General features: G+C 34.7%; 1 protein-coding gene across 1 annotated transcript; it reads left to right on the plus strand.

Moving 5' to 3' along the window:
• The first annotated feature begins 7,775 nt into the window (after nt 1–7,775).
• Nucleotides 7,776–13,641, plus strand: LOC136798702 (uncharacterized). The gene is made up of 5 exons (XM_067055356.1): nt 7,776–9,000; nt 9,291–9,560; nt 11,391–11,846; nt 12,039–13,132; nt 13,465–13,641. Exons 1-5 carry the CDS (start codon nt 7,776–7,778, stop codon nt 13,639–13,641), a joined length of 3,222 nt encoding a protein of 1,073 aa, XP_066911457.1.
• Nucleotides 13,642–14,045: the final 404 nt, after the last annotated feature.

Consider the following 14,045-nt stretch of genomic DNA (forward strand, 5'->3'; position numbering starts at 1 on the left):
AGTGTGGTTTGCACTTTCAACAGTTGTTGATCTGACTTAATTGTCAAAATTAAAGATTTAAAAGAAAAATCTAGAATTTGAAAAATCTGTAAATCATAGAGTACAAAGAGAGCTAATTACACCCCTGTCACAGTGTTACAGCCCCGGTGGAGCTTCTCCCACTATATGGGGATGAAAGTTTATACAGTGCAATTTCTAAGCGGAGACGAAACAAAGTAAAAGATGTAGGACATTTCTTTCTCCTTTCGCCTTAAAACTTCTAATTCTAAGGTGCGAAAAAGAAAAGCGGCAACTAGTTTGGTCAACAGAGGACACCTCTTCTTTTTCCTGTCAGCACGCTAACAGGCAAAGGGGTCATTGGACAATATAAAATTTTTTAATTAAAAAATAATCTTGTCAATCAAGAGATCAATCCTAAAAAACACATTCTCATCTTGCTCCCATAAAATTGAAATATCTATTTTACTTTTGCCAAATCAGCTGCAAGAAAATCTGCTCCTTACTTTTATCCTGACGTAAAGATTATAATGTTCTTAAAAAACGAAATTATTACCTTTTTTTATTGTATTTGATAATTGTATTTTCGATAAATTTGGCATGAAAATTTGATATTTTCATGAAAAATATTTTCGTTTAAATTTCAAGACGAAAACTTTATATTTTCTTGAAATACAAACGAAGAAAAGATAGTCAATCTGGAAACATGAAAGATTTCCTTTTTAATGAAAAACGACAAAAGAAATTATCCACCTTTTCGAAGCAAGAAATATTTAAAGATTATCTTTTTTCAAGAACTAAAGAAAAAGAATCTTTTCTTAAAACTGTAAGGAAAAATCGATATTTCCGCAATCGTACGTTCGAAAACATTAAGTTTTCAAGGACAAGAAACTGGAAAGACATATATTTCATGCAGTGAAAGTATCCCAATTGTTATTATAACAAAGTTACTCTAATTTCTTTAGATGTTTTGGCAGCTTCAAAAAGAAACTGAGGCTAACAAGAGTGTCATCATTGTACGAGATTGGTGACGTATGTGACAAAACAAAATGCAACTTCTCTGTTCTTGTTGGGTCACACAACAAAGATGTCTACGTGAAAACACACGACTGGACAACTCATTTCGAGAAGACGTTGAAGTTCCAAACCATCAAAGACATCCTAAAATATCATCATTTTAGAATGTCGAAAGACGAGCCTGGTATTGTTTATTGCTCTGAAACCCTCGACGATGAACCAGTAAAAGTGTCGATCATTTGTAAACGCAACCCACCACAAATTTCAGCAATACTTCCTGATGTTATTGAGCCAAAAGGATTCACCGTTGCTCGTGCTGAGTATCTACGAAACGATATACGCCAATTTTGCAGACATGGTACTGAGGATTTAGTTGCTCCTTAATTTTATCATGACTTTCATTGTGCTTTGACATTTCTTGTAAGGAATTTCAACAAAAACATCATTTTATGAGCAATGTACTTTAAACTGATCATTATAATTATTGCTTCATGTTCATATTTATTAGTAGAGTTCTTCAATTTAGTCTGAATCTAAAAAAAAGTAGAATCCACAATTATTTTCTAAAAAAAAAAACACTACTGTGGTACCTTTATTTGGCTTGCTCAAGTTATAATTTAAAGTATAGAACAAACAAATTTAATTCTCAATTATTTTGGGTGTTGTACTGTACCCAGTGACAGTACATCGGTATGACTCCGAATCTGTATATAATTTAGCTATAACCTTATTTTATTGTAAATTTTGACGGTATTGTAAATATTTTTTTCTTTCAGTAAAAAGTTATGGCGACATCACAATAAAAAATATGTTCCGTTCGCGTCGGCCGACCAAAGTTTTTCATCAAGCGAGCAAATAAATATTAAAAACTATGCTTTGAAAACATTGTCCAAAAACCCGACTAAATTTACTACCAACTAACCGACTCAATTTTAAGATGATTTTTGACGCGAACAAAACATATTTTCGATTGCCGCCTATATGTTATATTTCACTTTTCGTTGAAAAATGTATATTTAGTGAACGACACAATTCTTAAATTTGAATTCTTGGCACTTGGGAGCTCAAAAACCATTCAATTCCCATTTTTCACATTAATTAAAAGCATTAAATGTTGATATATCGAGGCCAACGCGCAAGCAGAATTTAAATCAAAAGAATCTACCTTAAGGGAAGAAATTTTCGCGAGAAGAAATTTTCGCGGAAGAAATTTTCGCGGAATTTAATTTCGCGAATTTGGGTGTAATTCGCGAAATTAAATTCCGCGAAACACACCAAAATTGTTAAATCGCGAAATTAAATTCCGCGAAATTCGATTTTTTTGTTCTTCTTTTATTTTGTTGTTTTTGACCAGGTATTACCAAAAAATATGGACACAATTGATTTTTAAGCATTATAACGTGTATTTCTTATCAAATATAAACAAATATAAATAACTCCGTGATGGTTAAAAGTTAATATTTAAGTTGATAAATTCTTCTTAATCGCGAAATTAAATTCCGTGAAACTTTTGAAATCGGCTCATTCGCGAAATTAAATTCCGCGAAATTTGGCATTTTGAAAGTCTGATTCGCGAAATTAAGTTCCGCGAAAATTTCTTCTCGCGAAAATTTCTTCCCTTAAGGTAGTCAAATTTTAAACAGACATAAAAAACAGATGTGTCTTGCTCGACACTCAGACACTTTTCCTCCCTATTAATGACAAATGATTCTTTTATATTTACATCTTGCTTATGCAGCTTTTCACAAGACATAAAACTATAATTGCTTCAACTTGACAAGTATGTTTTATGTATACATTTTCCCACTCGTCTGAGGTCAATCGTGAGTCTTAAAATCAAAACTGTTAAGAGGAGCTTTAGACTGTTAGAGATAGCAACGAACAACAAAGATAAGATTGAGCTACAGTAAAAAATAACAGCGCTAATCTAGACTGTTCCTTCCTTACTTAAAAACAAGAAGAGACTTATCTTATCTTATCTTATCTTATCTTATCTTATCTTAACTTCTCCTGGATAGAGCTTGGGTTGGGTACCAATAATAAAAAAGATATAAGTTTATATCTTATGTCTAGTTTTTCTAATCTACTAAAAGTCCTTTGAACAAGAAGGAAAATGTAAAAAGAATGAAAGTACATCTATCCTCCTTCTTTGTTGTCTTCAATAAAGAAATTTTAATATCCGAAAATTAAAACCAGAACTTATAGCACTTTTTGTTTTTGTACCAAAACTAGCAAGTCAAGTAGATCTCTTTCATGTCTTCCCTGTCAGAAGGAATTATCGTGTTTACATTTTTTGAAAACGAGGCGAAAAATAAGCCGGCAACCGAATAAGAAAAGAAACGGACAAGAAAGCCTTTCGACGGACCGGTCAATCGGCCGATCGGCCGATCTGGCCGGTTGACGGTCCGGTCTTTTGGCCGCTTATAAACATAGCGTTAAGGAGCGGTACGATATCGGCCCTTTTAATAATCGTAACGGCCAGAACGGTCAAAAGGCCGGTCCAAAAGCGGCTAAAACGGGACCGGTGCAAGACCGGTCTAAATTTTATGTACTCCAATTCGCTTGGGGAGTCACATATTTCGTTGAAGTATCGAAAGTTTGGATTTTTTAACGAAGCCTATCGTGTTGGTAGCGGCTTGCTTTAAAGTTTTTGCGATATTGTCCCACATAGATTGGTTATCTGCGGACTGATCATTTTTGTTCGCTATTGTCGTCATTATCTCGTATTTATAACTGGTTTTGGTTTCTGTATTGTTAAAGTTTATTACATTGAAGCGTCCCGAAACAATATTTTTGGTTTTTTGCTGGTATTTCCATTTGACGATTATTTTTGCGATAACTGGTTTGTGATCTGACTTGGTGACTTTGGAGATTGTTGCTTTGGAGTCTAGGGTTCTTGAATTGACGTTGTTTCTCACAAGGATGTAGTCTATTTGGTTACGGTACGGGTTTCTTCTGGGACTATTTGTTTTCGAGTCCATAACGTTGGTTATATGGATAGGTGACTCCCAGGTGGTAAGGTGGATTGGTTTGTGTTTGAAGAAAGTATTTGTAATTCTGAGGTTATAAAGCATACAGAATTCGATCAGCTTTTCTCCATTAATGTTTATGTCACTTTTAGCGAATTTACCAACTATTTGTTTGGGTAGGTGTTAGGTACCGCTCTGGTTTTAGCATTGAAATCACCTCCAATTATGAGGGCTTCTCTCGCTTTGAAAGTTTTGGTAACGGATGATAGTTTCTCGTAGAAGTTACGGGTCAGTTCAGGTGTGTTCTGCATGTGTGTTTCTTGTACCATCATCGCTGTCAGGTTGTGGTGATAAAAACCGTCAGCAAGGCTCATTTGTTTCGTCTTGTTTAATAGTCCTTGACAATTGAAGGTTGCAAAGTTTTTATACATTTTTGGTTCTTTGTAGATACTTTCAGCAGGTGTTAACGGAAAGATTGTGTCAATCTTCAAGGTTTGCGAAGTCTTGTCGTCCGTCTTGATGGCGAATGTCGTTTTTTGCGGAACGTGCGTTTGAGCATTGAGGGATTGTTTCGAGTGTATTATTACAAATAATATCTCTTAGGAACACTCCTCCAGGGAATTTATTGTAATACACATCGCTTTTTTAGAAAAATCAAAAACTCCTATACAGTAAGGTCTATAGACCTTTTCGCCTTTCCATCCGCCATCTTGAATTGTATGCAAAAATATAGGAACGAAAAAGCCGTGGTTGGATTTAGTTGGAAAATATGCAAAACATATGCAAGTTTACACAAAGATTAAAAAGACAACAAAGCATCTTATAAATAAATTTTATAATCATTAGAACAAGAAAAGATGGAATTTCTTAATCCAAAAAGAAATATTTACCGAACAACAAAAGCCTTTTAGGAATTTGTTCTTAAAGACATTGCATATTCTGTTTTCATGTCATTAAAAAATTCCACGAAGACGGAGTACACACACCAACTCTCAAAACACGCAAACACGCAGTAATCATGACGTCACACATTCAGCGGGTTCAGATCAATGTTTTGATTTGATCGTTTGACGGTTCTATTCCCAGGAGAATAATTTACCGTCAGCCGAATAAGGATTATTTTTCAGTTTGAGTTTATGTCTAATGTTATGGTTTTTTGAAGTGCTTGTTCTAAGAGATGGGCGAATTTGATTATTTCTAGTTTTCAAAAGAAGCAAATTTAATCTTTCTTCTACAAGATTTCACTTTAATATAATGCCAATTATGCATAAGTTTTATATTAATACTTTCTTTTTGCATATGTTTTGCATACTTTCTAAGGAAATTTCACCACGGCAATTCGGCCACCATAATTTTTGCATACAATTCAATATGGCGGATGGAAAGGCGAAAAGGTCTATTATTTAACACGACATAAGAAAGACTTTGTTGTAGTTTGAGATCAAGCAAACGCAAACATTACCAGATTCCCATCAAGATTCAATATTAATATTATGTAGCTACGTATAATATAATGCAACAAACACTAGACAGCACTAGAAGGGGGACAAATTGTGAATGTTTTGGTGGTACATGGTGGGATGTTTTGTGTGTGACAAATTTTACATGTTAAGGCAGCAATCAGAAAATACACTTCCATTTTATTTTTAATCTTTTTAAGTCAGTAGTAGAAAATTTCAAATTCACTGCTGCTGGTGGTCAAACACTTTAAATGATTTCCAAATAAAATAAGCTCTTTCACAGAATTTTCCTCAAAATTCTTGAACATGTCACTGGCAAAATGAAATGCATGGAGAGGTTCGTGATCGCTGCCTTATAATATTGGAATGTTTCAAGGGGTTTGAAGTCATTGCATGATTTGCTTTTTTGATTGCATGAATGTATGAAAACTAGTAGTGAATTATAAATTAGTTATAAATTTTTGTAAAAATGGATTTTATTCTTTACCACTTTTAGTTATGACATCCTAAACTATCAAAAAGTCTACCTTAAGGGTATTAATTTTCGCGGTAACTTATTTTCGCGAGACAATTTTTTCGCGAAATAATTTAATTTTCGCGGGACTTATTTTCGCGAAGACGGGAATTCTAAATTTTCGCGAGGATAAAATTTCGCGAATCAGCCCCTTTTTAACCGAATTTCTTTCATTTTCCTAGGGGTTCAGGCAAAAATCATGATTTTAAATTTTTCGCGAGGATTATATTTTGCGAATTTCGCGAATCCACAGGTTTTTAAAATTTTCGCGGGGATTATATTTCGCGAATTTCGGAAAAACTCGCGAAATTCGCGAAATATAATCCCCGCGAAAATTAATACCCTTAAGGTATATTATAATGTCACATTTACTGTAATATTTTAAAACTACAGAATCAAAACAATGACGAGAAAGACTACATTTTATTACTATAAACTACACATCAGGTGTGCTATTGTTTTAAGGACTTCATGATTGAAATAGGGTCTTTTTTCACAGGATACCTTTGTTGAAAAATTCTAGAAGGATCTTTTAAAAATCATCAAATTATTTTCAGTTTAAAAACCCTGTATGAAATATTCTGTGTTACCCTTTTTTTTAAATACCACTGTATTACCCCTATAAGTCCATGCTACGATGCTACTCTTACAGTTTTAGTTTTTAGTTTTTGTTATTTTACCTTGTGAAAAGTTGTATTGAGCAGATATCTTTATACTTTTTCCAGGAAGATTTTTTGAAGCTACTACAAAAGTATTACAAAATCGAGTACAAATGACTTTTTGTCTTCTAATTTTCAAACATCCTCTTCTTTGGCATTATTTTTATGACTCACTAATAAATTCTAGGTAAAATGTAAGGTCTTATTAGTTTATTGCGGAACGACCGTTTTGAGGGTCGATTTCTTGTACATTTTGAGATTTCTTCGCTTTGCGAAAACAGAACGCTCGTTCCGCAACCCCTTTTATGTTGATTTTTTTTTTACGACGACGGTTACCCGTCCGCCATCTTTGTTGTTGTTGTTATCATGTTAACATACAAACACAAAACAAAACACGAAGTCCCAGACTTGTGACTTTCGACGTGTTTAAGGGCCCACACTCAGTCGCCTGACCAGCAGCTTCCAAATAAATAACAAACAACAGACAGACACTACAACGAAATACAGTACAAAAGGGCAATAAGATTATTGTAATAACAACCCCACATACACTACAGGTGAAAAACCATTTGTCGCAAACAACCTCTCACACAAAGATTGAAAAATACAGAATCAAAAGTTGGGAAAGAACCCGGTTCGGCGTCGGCACGACCGCACGGGGAAAGGGAAAGTAGGAAATAATAATATATTCAGTCAAGAAGTATAAAACCTTCAACTACTCAAAATGGAAACAATAAAGACAAAACTCACAAAACAAAAAGACAATATAAATACAACAAACATCTAGAATGAACATTCACAGAAAATCAATCAGGTTGGAATTGAATAGGAAAATATAATGACATAGAAATCCACCAATGCAACACTAGTGATCTAAAGTGACTACAATAGTCAATAATCATGCCCAACAACCCACCCATCAGGAAGAATCGGAAAACCAAATTCACTAACCGATCACCTAAACGAATTCATCAGAACATTTAACTTAACACTATAGATATTACAAATGGTACCGGCCCATCATACACTTATCACCATGCTACGCTACCAAACCAGTCTTATATCGATCATATACTGGTATCGAATAACATCCTAGATAAAATAACAAACATCAACATACTACCTCAATACTAGCGACCACCTACCCATAGCTTGTAACATGAAAACTGACTTCTCACCAAGCTTCAATTACGAAATAAATGACCCAAACGCCATTTCAAACTACCTATGGAAAAATGACATTTTTGTAAATAATTTCAAAGAAACTGTATCAAAGCACCTATACCGCTCCAAAAACTCAAACATCACCGAAGAGATAACACATCTACATAACACATTAAACAACTGTGCTATTGAAACTTACAATAACCTTAAGCTCTCTGACTTCCATTTCATTAAGACAAAACCATGGTGGAACACAGAACTTACAAAGAAAAGGAAAATTTTACAAAAGTGCTTTAATGATTGGAGAGACCGTAACTTTATCAGAGAACCATCAGACATCTCATATAATCGATATCTTCTTGCACGGAAGGACTTTCGCTCATCATCAAAAAGGTGCAAAAACCAAGCAACTACGGATCACTTCATCAATGTAGAGAAAATTAAAACTTTCAAACCACGTTCATATTGGAAACAAATTCGACTCCACAATTCAAAGGATGACAAATTATACACCATCAACAACAAATCAGACGTAAACGATATCGACCAAGAGTTCAGTTCCCACTTTGATAACCTTCTGAACACACCCAGAACTGAAAACATCGATAACACAATTTCCAACAAAAAACTTCATGAGCTGCTAGCAGACCTTGAAAAGAACAAAACCTCCGACTTCTACGTATCAGCTACTGATGTTGAAGAAGCAATCATGAGTTTGAATAAAAACAAAACATCCGATCCTTTCAATATCAAAGCAGAACACTTCATTCACATCATCAACGACATTCTCAATACATCCAATCTACCACCGGCATTATCAACATCGATCATCGTCCCAATTATGAAATCAAGCAAAAAACCAATCCAAGATCCAAACAACTACCGTGGAATCAGCGTGATCCCAATACTCACTAAAATCATGGAGAAACTAATCATAAACAAATGTCCCTCACTGAAAAACCACAAAAACTCTCAATTTGGATTTACATCTGACGCGTCTACCGTCCATGCGGAGCTTCTCATCAGAGACACTATCTCGTATTACAATGCCAAAAACACACCAGTATATATATGCAGTCTTGATGCTGAAAAAGCCTTCGATTGCTGCAACTGGCTACTCCTATTTGAAAAACTGAAAAGCAAAAACCTTTTGCCTGAAATTGTTTTGAAATTTCTAATCAAACTTTACGTCAACAGTGAAGCAGCCACAAGATATAGGAGTAACACCTCTCATCCCTTCGATCTTTCACAAGGAGTTCGACAGGGATCGCTCCTCTCACCATATCTCTACAACATTTATACTGAGGATTTAATTGATATTGTACAGGATCTAAACCTTGGAACCTACCTACCTGGAAACATAAACACCTTTATTATTGTATTCGCGGATGATATAATCCTACTCAGCCCAACCCTAAGCTAACTTCAAAAGATGGTCGACACATGTACAGATTTTGGATTTCAGAACGAAATCAAATTCAACTATCAAAAACCCAATTTCTCATTTCAGGGAAATCACCGATCGAACACCCCAAACTGTCCCTCAATCACAAAGAAATCCATACCAAGTCACAACTTAAACACTTAGGCTTCAACTGGCAGATGTTCAAAGACAAACTATCGCTAAGATACCACCAAAACTCACGCATTTCTGAACTCTGGGCAACTACAGCACCTCTCACCTCTTGTGGTATCAGGAAAATGCACCCAGCAACGATTGCAACAACCTTTCGATCAATTGTCGTTCCCAAAGTTCTCTACGGCATAGAGATTACAGACTGTACAAATAGTTTCATTGAAAACATAAGCAGACAGTGTCGCTCAGCACTAAAGCATCTCCTCAACCTATCGAAACATGGTAGCAATGATCTAATCAAATACTTCAACCTAGACTCGATCTCAAATGAAATTACCAACCGCCAAATCAACTTGGTACAGCAACTTATGAGAAACCCTTCAACGTCAAAATACCTTCTGACTCTACTAAATACACCCTACGACCTGCGCTCAGTATCAATTTTACAGAATATCTTTGATACATGTACACAGAATAACGTTGACATCATGGATATCCTAATCACCAAAAACAAACACAACAAACTAAAAACATCCTCTACACTAACAACTGACAAACAAAATGAACTTCATCACTTACTTTCGAACTGGCATATATATGAAAACCGACTTCTACTAAAACAAATTTTAGAATCAAATATTCCTAGGACTTAGTGTTTATCATTTAAATTAAAAACAAATACCTTTCCTTGTGAGTTTCTAATCAACACAATTACATCTCGTTATCTCAAATCTCTAGCCAAGCGTTTGTTTACATTTTTGGTCTCCCCATACATTCCTTTTTTACAGCGGACGTCTTTTTAGGTAGTCTAACTAGGGCCTTCTCATTCTGTGCGCACGGAACGTACTTACTTATATCATATTCTTATGTTTAAAAACGAAAGAGAAATATTTTACTTTTTAACTGTACATACAAAAAACACTACTTTATTATACATAGCATAGATATTTATATCATAGTCACAAGAAAATTACCATAGTCAGGAATCGAACAATGGCGCATTGTTCTAGCTTATTCATCTCGATTTTACTCGGTCCCAGTCCGCGGGTGGTGGGTACATTTTGTAAACAAACCAAAATGGCGACGGGAAACAGTGGGAAAATGGAAGAATATAGTCTGTATTTTTGGATGTTTAACTGGGTTTGAAAGTTCAATTCATCTGTTTTGATTTTTTTGAATGTCTGGAAAGGTTTTTTACTCATTTCATAAGCTGTTTGAAGTGGTGATCAAGAAAGAATAAACGATATTAGGTGTTTTTGTGTCACAATGTCAAGTATACTAGAGTTAAAGAAGATGATTAGTTCTTTGATCCATTTTGATGTTTTCTTCCTCTAATTTATAAAGCTTATGGTGCATTTTTTTGTGAGATTTAACCCAGGGCTCTTAACCCAGTTTGACTGCCTTAGTGTGAAAATATTTTTAAGAAGAGACCTGTTTGCAAGTAAAATTCAACAGTAAACTTTCTCATATATGACTATTAATGGCTAGTTGGCTAGCATATTACATAGTCTGAACTTTGTTTATATTTTTTTTCATAACTAGTGAATATAAAAAGTGAATCAACTGTATCTGTGAAAGAAGAATATTGTCTTTCAAAATGCCTGGTCGTGGAAATGGGGCCGACTGTGCAATCTTTGGTTGTAGTACATGTCGAAAACACGGTCTTTCATTGTTCCGGCTCCCCACTGCAAAAAATGATCGATTTGCTCAATGGAGATCCGATATGATTAATTCGATTACAAAAGACAGGGTTGCTGATGCGGTTTTTAAGAACAAAGTTGAAAAAAACACAATCTTCATCTGTGAAAAACATTTCAGAGAAGAAGATATGTATCATTGTAAGTATAGATGAATAAATCTACAAATATTAATGAAGTTATGATGCAACATATAATGTCTTGGTTGGTCTAACAATATCTAAGTACGATAAATAATCCAAAAGTATGAAAATTCATACAAGTGCATGATCAGTTTTAGGTTTCACCTTTAATACCTAAGATAAATATTATAAAAGTATTTCAATTTTTCCCTCAGATCCTTCACGAAAAGAGCTCAGAGCTGAAGCTTATCCTCTACCAACCCAAAATCTCCCTCAAAAGTCACTACCCATAGCAGACACACCACAGCGATCAACGACATCAATACAGAAACGAGATCAGTACCAGCAGTCCAATGATCAGGGTAGTATTGTTGATAAGAAATATAAAAACTTCCAAGATTTTGTCAAAAGAGCTGACAAATTGAAGCTCCCTCGTGGCTGGAAAATTACCCATCATGAACAGCTGACTGAAGTCGTCAAGGAGGATGAAAGTCTATCCATACCGGCCTTCCAAATATTCATCAACAGTAACACAGACTTGAGCATCAATCTACGTTGCTATGGCTGGTTGCTGCCAAAGGAATCACCAATTATGAAAGAAATTGATTCCTTAAATGACATTTACTTGTCCGATTATATTCAAGTTTTGGAAAGCTATCATCTTTGTAAAGGTATAAAATTCAAAATAACTTTTTTGTACTGGTATCATAAAAGGCCTAGACTATTATTATTATTATTATATACTGTCATTCTAAAAGATTTTCTTGGCATGTAGAGAAGTATACAATGATGGTAGGTTATTAAATTTGATTTAGTACTTATTTGAAGTCTAAAAATTTCTATGCTTTTTCTTCTATGTTCAGGGATCAATTTGGTCGAATTTCAGAAAGCCCATCATGTTACTCACCATGTGATTCCAAAGAAATTTAAATTTGAAGAGACTCTGGGTAGCAATCCATTGCATCAAGATGAATTTAAAAGGTCACAAAAGTGTCATATTTTGTTGAAAAATAAAGAAATATGTTCAGAATGCAGTAAATTTGAAATGAAACTACGCTTTGAAATTGGTCAGAAAAGGAAAGTATCTGAGACACCAGCATCAAACTTTGCTCCTCTGTCTGTGACATCAAAAGAACGAGTAGTGTTGACTCTTAAAGCCACCAGACAGGAAAATAAGAAATTGAAAGCTGAAAACGATAGATTGACAAAACAATTACAAGAGGCTCTGCATAAAAACTCTGTTGATGTTCAAGAAGATCTCAGTGATGATTTGATGAAAATTTTTGATGGAGTTCCCCAAGAGAACATTACACCTTTCATGCGACTTTTTTGGACTGAGCAAATGAAATATATCCGCTGTACGAACAAAAAGCAACTCAGATACCACCCGGCAATCATTAAATATTGTCTCAATATATGTGCAAAGTCATCTGCAGCATACAAACAATTGAAACTTGACCTTGAAAATGGCACCGGTGTCTTGGTGTTACCCTCTCAGAGAACTTTAAGACAATATCGTAACTATGTCAAACCTGAACATGGGTTTAATCCTCAGATTACGAAAGACCTTGCGGAAATGACAGCTGGTTTTTCTTCTGCTGACAAATATGTTAGTATTGTAATTGACGAGATGAAAGTACAGGAAGACCTGGTATGGGACCGAAGCAGTGGTGAACTGATTGGATTCCTTGATCTTGGCAATGAGAGCATGAACGAAAGCACTATCACAGATAGGGAAAAGTTAGCCTCTCACGTAATGGTATTTCTGGTGAAAAGCATTAAGAACAAATTGTCGTTTAGTTTTGCTAACTTTGCAACTGATGGAGCTTCAGCAGCACAAATTCACTTGCTCTTTTGGAAATGTGTTGCAATTTTGGAAATATCCTGCCAGCTGAAAGTTATTTGTACTGTTTCAGATGGTGCCTCAACAAATCGAAAATTCATAAAGATGAACAAGGTTTGAGTTCACTTCACTTGTTTTTCATCTTTAAGAACTATTTTATTGGAATTTTCATTATTCTAACTTCGGCCCTTTTTAAGACATTTGTTTAGGTCAAATTTATAAGTTCTTTTTAAAACAAGTGTGTAAATTTTAAGGACCTGTCTTTTGGTTATTTGATTTTGGTGGGGAGAGATTATATTGCTAGCTAACTGGTTACAACAGTTGCTCAAGCTTTTTTTGGTAAATCTATGAAGTTTTCTATGAAATCGTAGAGGAGTGCTCTAATTTTAGTTCAAATAGTCTGATTTACTGTCCTTAACCATGATTTTCTCACTCAACTTTTTCAGGGTGTTGATGATGAGAAATGTACTGATGTAACTTACCGAACAAAGAACTTGTATGCATCAGATCGTTATATCTATTTTATTGCTGACCCACCCCATCTTATCAAGACAGCACGTAATGCATTATGGAAGTCAGGAAACGATATTTCTGGAAGATATATGTGGAATAACGGTACGTAAACATAGCTCGTAAACTTTAATTTAGGCTATTTGGGGGTACTTCTTGGTTTGTACCCTAATTTCATTGATTTAGCCCTTATTTTACTAATATAATTCCAAATAACTTATGATATGAACCCTTATGAAGACGGCCCTTTTCAAACTAAATACAATTCAATACCTTGAGCGGAGAGAGAATTTTTTATTTATTATTTTAGAGGTGATTTTTTAAATCCTGAGAATGGAATGTTTGTGTTTCGCAGTGTTTAATTTCGCGGATTTGTAAAAAGAAACCCGCGAAATTGTTTCACAAAGATTTGTTCTAGCCAAACATTTTGCAGAAACTTCCTCGATCTGCGCGAATTTCTGCCCTTTTCTCAAAGGTTAATGTCTTTGAATATTTTTAGAAGAGCCATTCGCGAAAA

Source organism: Clytia hemisphaerica, unplaced genomic scaffold (assembly GCF_902728285.1).
Source record: "Clytia hemisphaerica strain Z4C2 unplaced genomic scaffold, Clytia hemisphaerica genome assembly, whole genome shotgun sequence".
NCBI lineage: Eukaryota > Metazoa > Cnidaria > Hydrozoa > Leptothecata > Clytiidae > Clytia > Clytia hemisphaerica.

What these genes read in the sequence shown, in the direction of transcription:
- LOC136798702 (XM_067055356.1), top strand. Translation starts at nt 7,776, where the DNA reads ATGAAAACTGACTTCTCACCAAGCTTCAATTACGAAATAAATGACCCA. An exon ending in CGGCATAGAGATTACAGACT is followed by an intron (nt 9,561 to 11,390) that starts GTACAAATAGTT and finishes TTTTTCCCTCAG; the next exon opens with ATCCTTCACGAAAAGAGCTC. An exon ending in AATTCATAAAGATGAACAAG is followed by an intron (nt 13,133 to 13,464) that starts GTTTGAGTTCAC and finishes CAACTTTTTCAG; the next exon opens with GGTGTTGATGATGAGAAATG.